The 18,639-nt window shown below is 47.1% G+C and overlaps 1 protein-coding gene across 1 annotated transcript; it reads right to left on the bottom strand.

Moving 5' to 3' along the window:
* Nucleotides 1–76: 76 nt before the first annotated feature.
* MPV17L2 (MPV17 mitochondrial inner membrane protein like 2) lies at nt 77–8,864 on the bottom strand. The gene is made up of 5 exons (XM_043979006.1): nt 8,521–8,864; nt 6,882–7,052; nt 2,496–2,572; nt 1,340–1,468; nt 77–786 (listed from the first exon to the last, which is right to left on the bottom strand). Exons 1-5 carry the CDS (start codon nt 8,717–8,719, stop codon nt 742–744), a joined length of 621 nt encoding a protein of 206 aa, XP_043834941.1. The 5' UTR covers nt 8,720–8,864; the 3' UTR covers nt 77–741.
* Nucleotides 8,865–18,639: the final 9,775 nt, after the last annotated feature.

The raw sequence follows: 18,639 nt of genomic DNA, 5'->3' as shown, positions 1-18,639 counted from the left end.
CTGCTCTCCCCAAAGCTCTCAGAGTTACTCTGCCCTCATGAGACGGTGCACACGCCCAAGTCACAAGTACGGCCCCTCAGGATTAGAATCTTTATTAGGCCAAGTCATCTTCCATTCTAGAACAAGCCTCCTACCCAAGGCCAAGACAAGGAGACCAAAGGAGCTCCGGATTCCCCAGCATCTCCCAGGTCTGGTCTTGCTCACCTGCCAAGCCCCAGCAATGAACCCTCTGGCCTTGGCCCCGGTCGAGAGCTGACTGAGGACCGCCAGGATTTATACTTTCTGATCTGGGGTCAGGGAAACCCAAGGCCAACAACCTGTCTGTTCCTGCGTGGGCCCTCAATCCCAAGGACTCTAACCTAGACGTCCTGGAGTCCAGTGTTAAAAGAGGCTCGCCTAATCATACTGCTTTCAAAGCAGGCACTGGCCTTGTGAATGACGCACAAAGGGGGCCCCTCCAAGGGGCTCGAGTGCTTTGAGATCCCCCAGAGCGGGAGGATCCTACTTGGCACAGTGTGGCGGGCTGACTCCAGGTCTGACTGCACTCTGCTCGTACTCCTCTCTCTCTCCTGGATACAGTAAGTCAGTTAAGAAGTTAAATGGCAATCTGTGATTAGGTCTGGAAGGTCCAGTTGTGTTTAGAGAGCTGGTGGCCACTGCCTTGCTCTAGGCCCAGGCCCAGATACCCCTGCCTGGGCCCGCTGCAATACCGCTGCCAAGTGCTCAGATCCTCGTCCTGACTCAGTCAGTGCGGGAGGTGAGGCCCATGCAGCCAGGGTGCCGGTCCTGTGGGTGGGTTAGAGAAACACTTGAGTCAGTCTCCATTCGTCACGCATGGCAGCACTCGGCAAGGGGGCTTCCTGGGCCCCTCCACGGATGCTGCCTTCCCCAGGGGATGTACCCCATGCCCACCCCCACCCCCCCTGAGTCCAAGGCTCTCCACGGATGGGAGAAAAGAAGCTAAGGGAGAGGATCCGTAGCCAGTGCCTTCTGTCCAATCTGACAGCCTGCCCTGTGGCCCATGCCAGTGGTTCCGGTGTTAAGCAGAACTGGGAGGAGGAAGTAGGGGCACAGAACTGAAGCCTACCCTCCCAGGCCTGCACAATCTTCTCCACCAGAGCCCACCACTGCTAAAGCCTTGCAATGGAAAAGCCCAAAGCTCTGTACCTGGCTCCAGGAGCCCTGACCTCCCCCCTCCTCATACATTTCCCTGGCCAGGCTCCGTTGGGAAGGCCAGTTCAGGGCCCCTGAGGATGGGCCTAGAGTCTGGCCGCCTCCTGCCCCAACTCAACAGTTGATGACTGGAAATGCGCAAGAGCAAGGGACAGTCACGACTCACCCGGTACTTTAGGTAGGAGAGGTAGGTGTCCCAGCCCAAGGTCACGCTGTTGACATACATCACTCGGTACTGGGCAGGCACAAAAAGGAAGTTCACCAGCTGGGCTGCTGGCCACACACACCAATCAGCCTGGTGAGGGGAGAAGAGACTGACATGTCTAAGAGACCTGCTTGTCAAAGGCTGGACTGGAGGCCCTGAATGGGAGGCCCTGCTCCTGGAGCTGCCCCCAGGTTGGAGTGTTGGGAATAATCCTGGGTCCTTCAACACTTTAAGGGTCCCTGCTCTCAAAGTAACCTCGTGTCCCAGATATTAGTATGTCCACTTGAGAGAGGGAGAAAGTTGAGGCTCAGCCCAGGGCAGAGACTTGCCCAGCGTCACAGGAGGCTCAGCCAGGATTCAGACTCAGGTCTGCCCTCCTTGAACACTTGGCAAATGCTTCCCCTCCCCAGGCTGATCTGAAAGGCAGCCTGTGTCAAACAGAGTTCCGTCAGGCCCCTTTCTGTGCAGTATAGACGAGAGCAGGCGCCAGAGCAAGGAAGTCACTGCCACTCTCTTGACACTCACTTGGGGACCAAAGCTCTGTTTCTCATGCCCGGAAGCCAGGGGAAAAGCTCTGCTTAGAGCCAGCTCCGAGAATTCCAAAGCAGGAAGCATCCTCAAAGGCCGTGCTGTCGAATCCCTCCATTGACACAAGAGGAAACTGCGGCCAGAGGGAGAATGACTTGTCTCCAAGGCTCAGATCTGGGGGGCCAGGTGTTCTCCAACTGAACCCAGAAGACTGCCAAGTACAGAATTCCTGGACAGCCCAGGCCTGACGAAGCAGCTCCTGCACGGGCCCCAACCCTAGGCCTGTGCTTCAGTGCCTCACCAAGATGATTCTGGACAGAGGAGATCTGGGGATGCAGCTGAGTTTAAGTTTACACTGCTATCGGGCAGTGCAGCTCAGTGGCAAGAACACTGGATTTGGCATTAGAAGTCTTGGGTTCAAATCCCAGCTTAAGCCTCTTCTAATTCATCTAAGGGGCCAGAGACTGTAAAATGAGGAGGCTGAAGCAAATGTCTTCTAAGGGACCTGAGTTCTCAAACCCAGGATCTGCCCCTGCTGGGCAACTGTCAGGAAGGAGAGCCACAAGGCTGGCGTGCATGGAGAGCTTACCTTGTAGAATTCCCAGAACTTCTCCTGCAGCTCCTGGCAGGTTTTGTCCAGGCTCTGGCCCTCTAAGCAGCCCAGCCCTGCAGCCAGAGAAGAGGGTTGGAGAAGGTTAGGAGAGGGTGTGTGTGACCAGGAAGCCCCAGTTCTGGGAGAAGGCAGGCCCCCGTGCCAGCGCAGGAGACTGTGTGCTTGGGCACTGGCTTCCAGAGCCCCTTCACACTTCCCTCTGGGCCCACAGAAATCCTGCCTGAGCTCTACCAGAAGCCTCTTGTACCCCCCAGAGTAGCTGCTTAATGAGCAAAGGTTGGGAGGAGGAGGAGGAGGAGTTGCCTGGAGGCAGCCCAGAGGAAGAAGGAAGAGGGCTCAGGGGAGCCCAGGCCCAGAAGAGTCACCTTTCTAGGCCTCCCAACCAGAGCTGGGAACTAAGGAGAAGAGGAGGAATAGCCCTCCGTAGTGTCCATGGAAGCCCTGAGAACATGGCTTCTACCCTCACCACCCAGCTGAAGCTGCTCGGTCTTCAATCTCCCACTCTGGGCCTTCAAGTGTCCCTCACACACTATCAGTCAGATGACCCCCCCCCCCCCAGCAAAGAGGGTTAAGTGACTTGCCCAGGGTCACACAGTCAAAGTGTCAAGTGTCTGAGGCTGGATTTGAACTCAGGTCCTTCTGAACCCAGGGCTGGTGCTTTATCCACTGTGCCACCTAGCTGCCCCCCCACCATGACCTTCTTGCCAGAATCCCCTCACCTCAACAGCTGCTTAACATTCCCCTTTAACTAAACTCTTGGTTGCCCCTGTTTCTCAGAAGCCCCAGAGCTGCCTGCGGGGGATCACAGGACACATTACTGGACACATCCTCTCTTTCTTGCCTTCTCTCTGAGTCTATCCTGCCCATGCTGGGCATGCAGCAGTCACTCCCAGGCCCAGGCCCTGTTGCTGCTGTTGGACCCAGAAACAACCTGTTCCATTTCTGACCTGGGCCGGTGAGACTATCCTTAGGCAGCCTGAGGGCCTGTACTCCCAGGGCCCACACACCCCCATCCAGGCCAGACTCAGGCACTACTGCAGCTCCGAATTCCTGAGCTCAAGATCCACCAGCTTCACCCTCCACTCTGGAGGCAGCAGGGACTGCAAGCAAGTGCCACCACACACATGGTCACCTTGACTATGGGCTCGTAGTCAATTCTGCCCTTTGTTGATGGCTAAAAGGAGCCCAGACCCACAGAAGCCCAGAGCAGAGAATATGCTCCTGGCTGGCTCTCAAGCTCCCTTAGGATCCCTGAAACTCCGCAAGGGGAAGAAGAATCCAGAGAAGATGCCCACCTCCCTCCCAGCACCAGCCCCATTCCCCATCTTTCTCTTGCTCTGATCCGTCTTCAAACTAGAGTATTCTCCAAAGCTCAAAACTGAGTCCTTAGGGGCAGCTAGGTGGCACAGTGGATAGAGCACTGGCCCTGGATTCAGGAGTACCTAAGTTCAAATCTGGCCTCAGACACTTAACACTTACTAGCTGTGTGACCCTGGGCAAGTCACTTAACCCCAACTGCCTCACTAAAAACAAACAAACAAACAAAAAAACTGAGTCCTTGGATCTCTTCTCCCTAGACTCTCCTGAGATCTCATCTCTTCTCTGGACATTAACCACCCACCCCTAGACAGAAAACTCCCAGAGATCCAGTCCTGCTCGTCCAACTGCCTCGTGGACAGCTCCCGGTGGTTGTCCTAAATAAAGGTAGCTTGGGGACAAGACCTAAGGGGCAGTATAGAGTTCTCAACTGGGGATCAGGAAGCCTGGTGTGAACACCAAAGTGAAGGCTTTGCACTTTCCGTGGGAGGCTGTGGGGAGACAGCAAAGATGAGCTCTTTAAAGGGGTGTGCTCTAAGGTTACAGGCTTCCCCCCTCTGACACAGGTGGCCAGCATTACCTTCCTAAAACATCCCTCTGAGCGCACATCTGCAGTGCCCGCCTGACCACTGAGGGGCCAACCTCCCTAATCTTCTGCCTCCCTACAGTTAGAGCGGAGGCCGCTGAGCGGCTCAGTGGGTATGGCCCTGGCCCTGGAGTCAGAAACATAGGAGGTCAGATGCTTCCTAGCTCTAGCCCCCTTAAGGAAAGTGGCACTGAAGCTCTCTCTGCCTCAGTTTCCTCTTCTATGAAATAAGCACCATGACAGCACCTGGAGCCCAGGGGTGTGAAGAGCCAGTAAGATAACAATGCCAAAGAATGTCTCAAAGCTGAAGGAGCCACAGAAATGCTGCTATTCTCATTAGTGTTTCTAGTTCCACAGGATGGGACTCCTTGCCCCGTGGCTCTCTCCATCCCTTCCATCCTTCATATTGTCAGACTCATTTTCCTTACTCATGACCCAAGCCTTGTACAACCGCAAGTACTCAATAAATGATTGCTGAGGTAAACTCAGTGCGGCTATATGGCTTCCCCTCACAAAGCCTTGGGATAACTCCCTAATGCCTCCCAAGGACAACTGGAAAAGCTGGGGCCACACTGGCTTTCTTTTCGTCACAAACGTCACTGGTGTTCGTCCTGTTTTGGTTGATTTTTTACATCTCTCCACTCCCCTCATAACAAACGTGTTGTCAAGCCAATACATCAGGCCACTGGCCATGCCAGAAAACACCTGCCTCATCCCATACCTCTGGTCACTGCTTTGCTTTCATCCTCCCCACCCCCTTTTCTCTTCTCCTGCTCCCTCTACAAAGCTCGGCCTCCCGAGTCCCCACCATGCCCACATCACATGCCTGTATCCCCATGACTTGGATCACAGAGGTCCCTGGCCTCAGCTGACTGGAATCTTATCAACTCTTTAAGGGGTAGCTAGGTGGCGCAGTGGATAGAGCACCGGCCCTGGATTCAGGAGGACCCGAGTTCAAATCTGACCTCAGACACTTAACACTTACTAGCTGTGTGACCCTGGGCAAGTCACTTAACCCCAACTGCCTCACCAAAAAACAAAACAAAACAAACAAAAAATCTATGAACTCCTTAAGGCCCAGAACCAAGTCATCTCCATGAAGCATCTCCTTATTCAGAAAATACATCCCCTCCCCTGAAAGAACTCAAGAACAAGGCTGTAGCGCTCTTATGTATGTATTGAGATCTATTTGTTACTGGAGTTATTTGAGTGCTTATTGTATTGCCCCTAAAATGAGAGTTCCATAACTATACTTTCCTTATTTCCCTGAGCTTAGAAGTATCCCAGGCAGGTAAGTGGCAAGAAGGATAGAGCACAGGCCTATAGTCAGGAAGACTTGAGTTCCAATGCAGCCTCAGATACTTCCTAGCTGTATGACCTTGGGCAAGTCAGTTTCCTCAACTATAAAATGAGCTGGAGAAAGAAATGGCAAACCACTCTAGGATCTTTGCCAAGAAAACGCCAAATGGGGTCACAAAGAGTCAGACACGACTAAAATGACTGAAAACAAGGTGTCCTAAACATACCAGATGTGAATTTAAATCAACTGTACAAACATCTGCTGCACTACTGCCCTTTTTTTTTGGGGGGGGGGGCAATGAGGGTTAAGTGACTTGCCCAGGGTCACCCAGCTAGTAAGTGTCTGAGGCCGGATTTGAATTCAGGCCAGTGCTTCATCCACTGCGCCACCCAGCTGCCCTACTACTGCCCTTTTGATTCATTCACCTCCCTTCTTTCTCTAAATCTCTGACCTGTTCTTGGACCAGGAACTTCCTTGCATTCACTTCCTCGGATCCTGGTTGTTTTTTCACCTCCTCACCATCATGTATTCATTCACTCCACAATCACCTCTTTTACCCTCTGTGTTACACCTTGGAGAAGATAAAAAGTTGACCTAAGCATAATACTGACCAATTATTCTGAATTTACCTTTTTAAAAAAATTAAGTATTCTAGTTGTTGCTATCTGCTCTTACATTTGCTGGTTTACATTTTAACAAAACTTTTATTTTCTCTTGGTGATGTTTTCCCCTTGGTTCATAGGTTTGTGTTTCCTATTTAAGGGTGCAGGCAGCTAGATGGCGAAGTGGATAAAGCACCGGCCCTGGATTCAGGAATACCTGAGTTCAAATCTGGCCTCAGACGCTTGACACTTACTAGCTGTGTGACCCTGGGCAAATCACTTAACCCTCATTGCCCCGCCAAAAAAGATTCTAATTGGCCCCCTCAATTTCGAAACAAGACCAACTCCATTTTATCGATTCTCTCCTTTGATTCATGGGGGAGAGGTCAGCCCCCTCCCCCATGAATCACTTATCTCAAAGCCATATCTGTAAGGTTTTCCCTATCTTCAGAATGACAGTCTGAACCGCATCACAGGGCACGTGAGCATCTCTCACGTTTGTAGTGAGGATCATTCTGACAGGGAGCTTTACAATGGTAAGAGTCACCACAACCTACCCAGGAAGTACCACAAGCCCATGATGGGGGATGCCACCAGCTGGTCAAGGAGCACCTTCTTCAGGATGGTTCGAATGTCTTTAAATCCCATGGCGGGGAAGAGTTTGTCGAGCCACAGGTACCAGTAGTGCAGAAAGGGGCCCATGCTACAACCCATGGCAAACATGCGTGCTGTAGAAAGGAAAGAGAAAGGGGATGGAACCAGACGCCTGGATGGGAGCTGGGCTCCCTCAAACCAGGGCCAAGTCATGCCCTGGAAAAAGCAGAAAACTGCCGCTCAGGGACTGGCACCAGGAGTCCCTTTAAGTGCTCTTGGGAAATGGGCTGGGGGGAGGGAAGTAGCAGGGGGATGAGGGGGGAGGGGAGGGATCGTGTTAGAGGTGGGTGGAGCAGAGCAATGGGGTTCAGGGAGGGAGTGCTTGAGGGTAGGAAAGGACAGGTATCCAAAGCTGGAGCAAAATGTACTCTGCGGGGGTCCTGGACATGTTTTTGGGAAGCACAGATTCAGAGTTGGAAGGGCCCTCTGAGGGCATCTGATCCAACCTCGATCATTTTACTGACGTGGTAACTGAAGCCCAAGGTTAAACCAACATGGCCGGGGTCACAAAGGTAACTAGTGGCAGAGTCTGCATTCAGTCTCATCTTTGGATTCCACATCCGGTATGTTTTTCCCACTGTTGCCTCCAAGGCCAAAGGGCTGGGTCAGGCTGAAGGAGCTCCCCAGTCAGACAGCCAGGCAACCAGCATTCACTAAGGGCCTACTGTGCGCCAGGGTCTCTCTCTGCTCAGCACTAGGTATACAAAGAAAGGCAAGAGATGGTCCCTGCTGTCACGGGGCTCAAAGTTCAATGAGAGGGACAACACGAAAACAACTATGGGCCAACGACACAGACAGGATCAAGTGACAGGTGTCTCACAGGGAATGCAGGGAAAGGGAGGACTAGGCTGTGACTTGAAGGAAACTAGGACAGCAGAGATGAGGAGGGGAGGTGTTCTAGGCACGGGGTTTGGGTGCTAGGATCACTGACTGCATCCAAGAACTTGGGGGGAGGGAAAGGAGCCCATAAGGTGTGAGAACAGTGCAGAGGGGTGAGGGTGGGCAGGCTGGGAAGGGGTTTAAAAGTCAGAGTGAGGAACCTGGGGACCAAAGCACGCCAGTACTGTCCATGGGGTTTTCTTGGCAAAGATGTGGCAATGGCTTGCCATCTCCTTCTCCAGGGTATTAAGGCAGAGGCGAAGTCACTTGCCCAGAATCACACAGTTAGTGAGTGTCGGAGGTCGGATTTGAACTCAGGTCTTCCTGGCTCCAAGCCCATCGCTCTATCCATCGTGCCACCGGGCTGCTTCCCGAAGTTGGATCAGGAGGGGGCCTAAAATGGGGGCTGGGTGAGGGGGCCTGGGTCAGCGCTATTGGGGATGAAGAAGCAGGGGTGTCTGCAAGCTTCTTGGGGGGGAGGGTCTGCTAGAGTTCAGAAATGGAGAGCCGGGATAGGGGCTGCTCCAGTGCCAGGGATGTATGGATGGATGGGGGGAAGTGGCTGGGATTACCCCAATTTGGAGACGGCCTGGGTGCAGGTCACGTCTCTGGGAGTCAGAGGTCAGAGGTATCCCGCTGTCAGGGTCAGGGGGCACGGCTCACCGGTGCGGCGAAGGTCCATCGGTTGGGGCGGCCCGGAGGAGCCCTTGGGCACCCGTCGCTCCCAGGCCTGGCGCACCCCGTCCCCGGCCGCCATGAGCGTCCCGCAGCCCAACGTGTTGGTGACCAGCAGGAGCCGGCCCCGGAACAGCGGCCGCCACGCGGCCAACAGACCCACGACTCGCGGCCCGGGCAAAGGCATAGCGGGCCCCGGACACCCGGCAGGAATCGGAAGCTCGCGCGTGAGATCTCCTCGGCACCGGCTCCCAAACGGCCCGCGCTGATGCCCACGCACAGGTGCTTCCGCCGCTGCCCGACGGCGTGGGGACGTCAACAGAGTCGGCCCCGCCTTCCGTCACCGAGCCCCGCCGACTCCCGAGGCGGAAGTTGGAACTCCGCAGACTCAAACAGAGCCCCTCCCCGCGCGTGACTGCGCAGGCGGCCTGAACCTTGCTCTCTCTTTAAATTCAGTCTAATTTCATCTTTACTTGCATATTCTCCCTTTGCCCCACCCATTGAGAAGCAAGGAAAAAAAATCACCAAAGAAAAGCACTTGCCGCCCCCCCCCAAAAAGCAGCAAAGGGCGCCACGGGTCACTAAGCGCTGGGCAATCGGGGAGTCAGGAGGACCCCAGGTCAAACTCAGCTCCGGCCCCTTGGCCAAAGTTCTTAGACTGTTAACGGTTACTCAGTTTGCCCATCTGTGAAATAGGCATGATGACTACCCACCTCCCAGCCTGGTCCTGAGATTCAAATGAGGAACTATTAAAAGATGCTTAACGGTACACAGCACACAGTAGGCACTCTATAAATGCTCATTTCTTTGCTCCCCTTAGAAATATGCAAAACAACTTTCTTTGTTCTCCCCCCACACACACACCCAGAAAAAGCAAGAAAGAAAAACATCAGGCTGCCCTCTGAGTCCATAATTGTCTCCTCTCAATGTGGATATAACAGTCAGTCATACTCCCCTGACCTGTTTATAGGACAAAGGTCTCAGATCCCCTCCTCCCCCTCAGGTTAGCAAGGTCACATGGTTCAAGGAGCCCTGGTCTCAATTAGGGCCTCTCCAGAGTTGTGTCCATATAAGGAAGTATAAGCTCCACTCCTGAGTTATGCCCATACAAGGAAGAGGGGTGGGAATACTGCATCCGATTAGCTAGTTTTTGCAGGTAGATTGTAACCCCAACCAGTGATGAAAAAGGGGAAGGTCCATTCGAGTTAGGGACTAGGGTATAAAACAGGGCTTTCGAGCCCCCTTTCTGGGCACCCACTAGCTGCACACTAGGGTGCCTCCTTCTCATGAGAAGAAAATAAAGCCTTTGTCACCTCGATGCTGAGTTCCAGAGAATTATTGAGAAGAGGATGAATTTTTCCCTCACAGTCCATCATCTATCCTGAGGTGGCTGGTGTGTTTCATGAGCCCTTTGGAATTGTGTTTTTGGTCTCAAACGAAACCCCTGAGCAAGAGTCCTTAAAAGGACCACTCTCTCCCAGTTCTCCTGTCTGTCTATAGTCACCTCAGTCTCCTTTGCTGGAACTTCTTCCAGGTTATACCCACTAAGTTTAAGTACCCCTCTGCAGACCTCCAGAATCTCATTTCCAAATGACCATTAGACATTTCAAATTAGATGTCCCTGTGGATATTTTAAATTGAAGCCTGTTGTCATGGGGAAAATGGGGTAAGGGGTAAGGGATAGGGATTTGGGGTCTTTAAGAATTCCTCTTTAAAGAATTACACCCTCTTGCACACAAAGGCAATTAGAATAAGATAGTCATTTATTTAGAGGAAGGAGAAAGGAAGGGAAACCATGAAAGAAATCCTTAGACTTCTCATGGGGAGAAAGACATGGCACAGAGAGAGTGGCTCTGAGATACCAATCTCAAGCAGGAGACAGGCAGGTACTTTTTTTTTTTTTTGCAGGGCAATGGGGGTTAAGTGACTTGCCCAGGGTCACACAGTTAGTAAATGTCAAGTGTCTGAGGCTGGATTTGAACTCAGGTACTCCTGAATCCAGGGCCAGTGCTTTATCCACTGTGCCACCTAGCCACCCCCAGGCAGGTACTTTTATAGAGGACTGATGGGGGTGACCTTTTGTTTGGACCATCCCCCACTGGTGGTGGCTGGGGGAATTGGGTGAGGGGTGACTGCAGATCTCCCAAGCCATCTCCTCAGGACACAAAGGAAGCAGCCAGCCACACCTAATCCCAGGGTTGAAGGAGACTAGAATGAAGATCGGAGGTCCCGAAGCTAGCTCTGGTTCCACTTATGTCTTTAGGTGTGTCTGTCCTTTGGATTAGTTTCTCCAGGAGAAGGTTCTTTGATGTGCCCCAGAGAACTTCTGGGGTGCTATTGATGTGGGATGGAAATTTGGGGTCCAATTGATTGTGAACCGTCCCAAAAGAATTACAAGACTCAGTGACTCATTTCCTAAGTTTTATTGCAATACTATGGGTGACCGCAGGGAGAGAACCAGAATAGTGGAAAGGTATCTCTCAAATAAGGAAAGACAGTTATATTTATACTATGGATAAATTGATTATCAGTCTCATTATAATAATCTCCACCTTGGGGAGGTACAGGGGAGGGCCTGTCCTTCTCATTATAATATTCTCCACCTAGGGGTGTTACAAGGGAGGGCTTATCCTAATTTGGAGTTCCAGGGGGTCCTAAGCCAACCCCAGAGGTGGGTACCTTTTTCAGTGGAGGTGTGTTTTGGGGGTTTACATGTCATAAGGTGAATCTGGGGACAAATTTGGCCTTTTCTGGCATGTCTCTTTCTGATTCCCATGGCTAGTTCCAAAATAGAATCATTTTTCATTAGAATTTCTATAGGTTGTCTTTTTCCTTTATTGTTATTTTGACCTGACCTGTTCTGGTCCGTTCTGGATGTTGATCACTATGGGTAAAAGAACCTAACATAAGTTATCCATTAACTGGGATCTGGCTCCCTTTTAGAGCTACTGGAGCTTGGGTCTTATATTTTTCTATTAACCCTTTTTTGCCTCCTACATCACTATGGGCCCATAACATTTGGAATAATCAGTCCCCCACCACACACATTTTTTTTTGAGAGATCTTATCAAGACATCTCCTTAAACTGAACTGTTACCATAAGGATGCCTTCTGACTTTTGTATCAAAGGCCACATCCACGACTCCTACAATTCCCTCATTTCCCCTCCCCTTGGGAATGGGACCCACTGACTCATTCCTTTTTTTTTTTTTTTGCAGGGCAAAGTGACTTGCCCAGGGTCACACAGCTAGTGTCAAGTGTCTGAGGCTGGATTTGAACTCAGGTTCTCCTGAATCCAGGGCTGGTGCTTTATCCACTGCACCACCTAGCTGTCCTCTGACTCATTCCTTTTTAAGCCCACCTTTTGCTCAAAATTCCTTACTTGCCTTTGTTTAAACTGTCTCTAGACCCTTTTGTCTGTTACCTAGCATCCTATTCAGCAATCGCCTGGGTAGTACTCATGCAGCATGTCAAATTGTCTTCCCTACTTAATAAAACTTCCTTCATTTTCACAGGCATTGTCTTTCTCTGGTTTCCTCTCCTTTTAGGAAGAAAGGGATTTAAATCTTGAGAACTGGCCTTTGTGTTCACTGGTCTTCCCCTTTGGGAAGATCCAAATTCTATTGAGTGTTTGCCTTTGGGGTTGTTAAGGGTTAAAATTCTAGCTAAACTGTCTAAAATATCTAATGAGTGGTCGCCAATAAATTATAAGCTTTAGCAAGAGTTAGACTTTTAAGCATTTATTAAGGAGAATAAGAATTTGGTAAAGAGAGAGAAAAAGGCCTAGATTCCTATCTATTAAAGGGAGAGCACATTTCTAGCTCCCTTCTCCGCCAGAGTCCAGAGGAAAGAGCGCGAGACTCAGCGCCAGTCTCTTCCTTCCTCCTCCCACTAGCCCGCGTCACTTCCTGACTCCTGGTCTTGCCCTCAAAGACCTTCCCTTCATGGGCAGAACTCCTCTACAGTAAGTATCCAGCAGGTGGCGTTATTCCAATCGTTACAGTCCCCCCTGTTGTTCCTCAAGAAACAAAATGTTTCCTTGACGGAACAGTAAAAACAATATGATAACTATTGCTAACTAATAATATGTGAACAACAATATAGAAAAGGAAGAGAGGAAAGTTTTGTTCAGAGGGGCGATTTTTTTTGTCCTCATGAACCGACGCTTTGACATTAGTCTTGCAAAGGGAGGGCCTCTGCAGAGAATACATGTTACAGATGGTGTATATTATAACAGAAAGAGAAAAAAAACAACAAAAACAACAAATCAAAACTGTTCATTTAAAGTCTCTGAAAGTCTTTTCTCAGATGTCCTCTAGGTGTAGTCATAGAATCGAAGTCTTTTCAGGGGTTGATGTGTGGATGCTGGTAATCAGCCAGGAAAATTTCCTACAAAATTGAGCTTAACACAACTTTAAAATAGCTTTGTCAATAATCAAATCAAACAATGAAATTTCTCAAAAACATGTCTAAGGGAATTCAGAATCTTAGTTGTTACACATGAAACATATAATAAAACAAAAATTGAAACATTCTTTAAAATTATAATATTACTATAGTCCCCCCTTATGGAGGGTAATTGAGAAGACAATTGCTGTGATATTAATTTTTTAAAATAATTTTTATCTTTGTTTCATCACTTTTTGCATCATCTGCCTAATTATCCTCATGCCATTATGAGAAATTAAAAATCTAATATAATTGGTAACAGGTGTCAAGGCCAAATTCAACACTGTATTTATCATGACACCTGAGATAATTATGGGGGTTACCATAAAAGAACAGAGAAATGATGGGATATGAGCATTCCCACACTTGAGCAATATGTACTGCCCATACAGTATGCCAGGCTTAAAATAGGTGGATGGAATATATGTCCATGCCACCGAACATATTGGAAGAAACTGAGTCAGACTTAATCAGATGCATGGGATTGAGATGTCCATGGCATCAGGCATATAGGAGGGAGCATAGAAGCCAGGTGTAGAAGTGAGATGGGTGGGATGAATACTTCCAGCCATCTGTACAATATTGTGGGGAAAAAGAGAATAAAATATTAAACCAAGAGAATCCAACCTCAACATTTGTCAAAAGCCGTTCCCTCGGCCATACCTTGACTTCATGCATGTCTCCCCTCATGTGACAGTTCAGTGTCTGCTCTTGCATGTATTCCTCTTGTGATTGGATGGCATCTTGGCCAACTGGCATCTGATAACTCAGAATAAAGGCAATTAATGTCTTAAATGATAAGTTCCCATAATCCAAGTCTCATATGGATTTAAAATTGAGGATAATAAATGATTGCAAAAATGTGAATACATCTTGACTAAAAATATAATATATAATTATGCAACAATTTCAAAATAATACCCTTTTTTTTTACTTAGTATACAATTACTTTTGTGAAAAATCAGAACATACTTAAATACAAGTTAAAGCACAACAGAATCTCAAAGAACTTTTTTTTTTTTTGAAAAAAGAAAACTTTTACAAATGTTCCCCTCTTTTTTTTTTTTTTTGGGAATATGCTTATCAAAAATAATACTTCTAGAATCAATTTACACTTGCCATGGCAACCAATTTGCCAGGGAAATGCTTTAAAGTGGTTTTCTAGATAGAGCCTTTATTGTATATAAGGTGTTGTTGATTAGAAGGATAGGAAAACAGAAATACAGTACAAATCGTCTTAAATCTAGGCTGTCTATATTCCTTATAAAAACTCACCAAACCGATTTAGGCCACCTTTGGAGTGAGTCAGACCGTCTGTGCCGCGCCGCCCGGAGTCCCGCCAAGCCGGCAAAAAAGGCTACTCCCGTTCTCTCCACCCGGAAGTCAAAAAAAAACCGGCAGGCAGTCTGACATGCGCAGCAGGCGCACTGTACCTGGCAGGCAGTCTGACATGCGCAGCAGGCGGACTGTACCCGGCAGGCAGTCGACATGCGCAGCAGGCAGACTGTTCATCTCCTCCCCAAAAGGGTGGTCCTTGAAAAACTGGCGTCTTTCACTTATCCTAACCGACTGTTAAAAACTTTCATATTTTACCACATTTCCCCCCTTTGCTTCCTCAAGAAACGGAATGTTTCCTTGATGGAACAGTAAAAAGAATATAATAACTTTTGCTGACTAATAATATGCGAACAACAATACAGAAAAGGAAGAGAGGAAAGTTTTGTCCAGAGGGGCGATTTTTTTTTTTTCCTCATGAACCGACGCTTTGACATTAGTCTTGCAAAGGGAGAGCCTCTGCAGAGAGTACATGTTACAGATAGTATATAACAGAAAGGAGATAGTAAAAGCTAATAAAGCAAAACAGTTCATATAAAGTCTCTGAGTTCTCTTGTCTTCTTGAAGTGGTAAGATGTCATCAGGAGGAAACTGGATTCTGGTCTGGAAAACTGGATTCTGGACTCTGGTCTGGAAAGCTGGATTATCTTCTTTAACTGTTTGAATTGCTGTATTTTTAAAACCTTAGCATAGCATTGTCAATGATCAAATTAATAAATTCCATTACATTCCCTCCTTTATATGGTTAGACTTGTAATAGAGGGTTGAGGTAGTTATGCAATGTGTAACACTTTTTACCACCATGTGTCTGGATCAAAGCCAAATTTAGTATGTGTTCATGACACCTGAAAATGTTATGGAAAGGTTATCATACCATATCTCATGGTTCTGAGACAGCCAGTGATTGTGCTAGGCCACAGGTGAATTCAACTGAGTGAGATAAAAAGATAAATAAGTTCAGTTAAATTAGGTTAAATTAGGAGGGAGAGAGGATGAATACTGGACTGTGCCTAGTAATTGTGCTCTACATAGTCACCATCATAAGCAAACCATGGACTTACGTATACCTGTCTCTCCTTTTGTTGCACATATATTCTCTCCAGGGCCTGCGTCAGAGTTCACAGCAAGTTAGTCTCTGAAATGATAAGTTTCCATATTTCTGAAATCTCATTAATTTCACCAAAGACAATATGATGGTAAAAATGTGTGCTATGCTGCATAACTGAGAATATATTAGTGATATATACAATAATTCCAAACCATACCCAGAGTATAATGACATATAAATAATAAACGAATGTAAATAGCTGATTATATTAGACATTGTTACATAATCTTCTTTTAGACATTATTACATAATCTTCTTTTAGCAAGTAGACCACATCATCTTATACATGAATTCTCTGGTATAACAGTAGCAGATACTTAAAGTGGTGATTAATTCATCAAAAAGAAATAAGACTTCAATTAGCAAGATTCAATATTCAATGTTTTCAGTGAGGTATCAAGCAATTTCTGGTACTTTTTAGTTAAACAGAACAACATACAAGAGAAAGGAGAAAAATAAATAAATAAAACAAAACTCATTAGAACTCATGGTTCTCTCAAAAAGAAAGAGTAAATAAAAAAAAAGAAGAATTCTGGTAGCTTCTGAGGCCCGATAGCCTCACCCACAGCATATACTTAAAATGTCTTTGAATAATCACTTAGTTTACAAAATTTAGTTTTAAAGAAAAGCAAAAGAAACAAAAGTAAAAAAAAAAAACCAAAGCAAAACCAAAAATAAAAAATAAAAAGCAAAAGATTCGCTAAGCACCCTTTTGTGCTCTTAAAGAACTTAAAGGTGCAGTCAATTCCAGGTCTTTTCAGTGCCTTTCAAAAGTCAAAACAAAAACAAAAAAACCCAAAATTAATAATAAAAAAAAAATAGTTGAGGTAGGCCAGAAAACTAGGCCATGTACTTCAGTGCTTTTGCCTGTAGAAGGAAATGCTTGTTAAATTATAAGGTATTTAAGCTGCTAGAGTTTGGGGTATGCCACATTGTTTTAACTGGTTCCCCAATTCTCTGCATGCCAAAGTGGCAGGGGTTTCTGAATTGTCATTGATCTTTCTAATGCTGTCATAATGTTCTTTATGGTAGAAAATGTGGAGTTCTGTAGCATCAGTTTTGTCTGTGCCACTGATTTTCAATAAAGGCTGATTTAATTGATGAACCACAACATTCAGCTGATGCTGCTTAGCAAATGCTACAATTGTATCATTTCCTCCCCACTTTCCAAATTTCTTTAATTCATCAACATATTCTTCAAAAGGGGAGTCATTTACTATAAAAGACTCAAACTCTTGTCTATGGTTAATCATATAAGAAGCAGCTTCTTGTCTGTGTCTGAGATGATTTCTACAGTGACCTTCTAGCTGGTCTGCTAAAGCCCTAAAAAGGCAATTTCCGTCTCCTGATACTTTACGAAGACTGAGTCCCAAAGCATTTAACTGATCAGTGGGATTCTTAAATGGGAACTTCCTGTTTCCTCTGAACTTTCTTTGCTCTTTAACAGTTGCTATCGTTAGGGTTTTTACCTCTTTAGCGTCTACCTCAGGTCTATCTGAAATCTCTTCACCTATGAATGGTGCAGGCTTTATATGAGAGCAATGAATCCATGAGTCTTTTTCACCAATTTTAATGGCGGTAGGAGTTGTCAATAATACCTGAAAAGGTCCTTCCCAGGCAGGTTGAGTTCCACTGGTTCTCTGAAAATTCTTTACATATATTTATCTCCTGGGTTGAAGTTATGCAATGAAAAGTCTAATGGTCCTGCCTGGACCACAGCTCCTGCCTCATGGAGTTCACGTAGCCTGGTCTGTAATTCCTGTATATAGGAAGCAACACTACTCCCTAACTTACCATTCTCGGGGGAACCGTTGCATGACTGTGCTTCTTTAGTTGATATGGCTGAAAAACCCCGTGATGATCTTTTTGATACACCTTTAGAAAATCCTGATCTTGTCCTCTATACAGATGGTTCCTCATTTATGAGAGAGGGAACCCGTTTTACTGGAGCTGCTGTAGTTTCTGATTATGACCCCCTCTGGGCAGCTTCTCTGCCTTCCCATTTTAGTGCACAGGCTGCTGAACTTGTGGCTCTTACACAGGCCTGTAATATAGCTAAAGATAAGAGTGCCACCATTTTTACTGACTCGAAATATGGCTTTGGCATATGCCACTTTATTGGTATGATTTGGCGTCAACGAGGCTTTCTAACATCCTCGGGCAAGGCTATTGCCAATGGGGACCTTATCAAGGACCTCTTAGATGCCCTAAAACTGCCTTCTTCCCTAGCCGTTGTACATTGCCCTGCCCACACAGGGAATAGTGATCCTGTTTCAAAGGGAAATGCACGAGCGATTCTGCAGCCAAGCTTGCTGCATTAGAAGCTCCTGAACATGTATTTAACCTTTCACCTTCTGAGGATATTCCTTCCAACCTAACCTATGACGATTCTGAAGTAGAAAAGTGGAAAAAGAAATTTAAGGCGAAACAGATCAATGGCATCTGGGTGTCTCCGGAAGGTAAGCCATTTCTTCCCGGAAATTCTACCACCAGGTATGCCTCTCTGTTCACAGAAAAGGCCATTTTGGTACACAAGGCATTGTAGACTCTATTAAGAGAACCTGGATAGCACCAGGTGTGACTAATACAGCATCTCGAATCTGCTCGGGCTGCTCCACATGTCAGTCTTATAATCAGTATGCTTTTAAGGTCAAAGCTTATGGGGGCGTCCTCTAGCATATACACCTTTTGAGCACTTACAAATTGATTATATTACTATGCCAAAAGCAGGACATTATAAATTTTGCCTTGTTATAGTTGATCAGCTCACTCGGTGGGTGGAGGCCTTTCCCAGCCCCCGAGCCACAGCTGCCTTTGTTGCCAAAATTCTTCTTAAAGAGATAGTACCTCGTTTTGGCCCACCAGCCCGCATCGATTCTGACAAAGGCACACATTTCACTGATTCGATTTTATCCCAAATCTACTCTTTCTGGGAGTGACTCCAAAATTCCACACGCCCTACCATCCACAAAGTTCAGGCCAAGTCGAACGTATGAATAAAGAGCTTAAGAGTATGATTGGCAAATTATGTACTGAAACCCATTTGAAATGGCCTGATGTTCTACCATTGGCATTATTCTATCTACGAAGTAGACCAAGAGGAGAACTTCATATATCTCCTTATGAAATGCTTTTTGGTCACCCTCCTATCCAAGCTAAAACTTTTTCCCCAGTTTATACAAGAGGTTTGATCAAATAATCAGTTGAGGAAAAAA

The sequence above is a fragment of the Dromiciops gliroides genome, chromosome 1 (assembly GCF_019393635.1).
Source record: "Dromiciops gliroides isolate mDroGli1 chromosome 1, mDroGli1.pri, whole genome shotgun sequence".
Classification (NCBI taxonomy): domain Eukaryota; kingdom Metazoa; phylum Chordata; class Mammalia; order Microbiotheria; family Microbiotheriidae; genus Dromiciops; species Dromiciops gliroides.
Note: the sequence above shows the minus strand (reverse complement) of the source record. Positions and strands in the feature narration are given on the sequence as shown.

Coding starts and splice junctions, on each gene's coding strand:
- MPV17L2 (XM_043979006.1), bottom strand. CDS start 8,719: ATGCCTTTGCCCGGGCCGCGAGTCGTGGGTCTGTTGGCCGCGTGGCGG. Junction 1,469..2,495: donor AGTTCTGGGAATTCTACAAG/GTAAGCTCTCCA, acceptor TCCCCTCACCAG/GCTGATTGGTGTGTGTGGCC. Junction 787..1,339: donor TCTCCTACCTAAAGTACCGG/GTGAGTCGTGAC, acceptor ACCCACCCACAG/GACCGGCACCCTGGCTGCAT.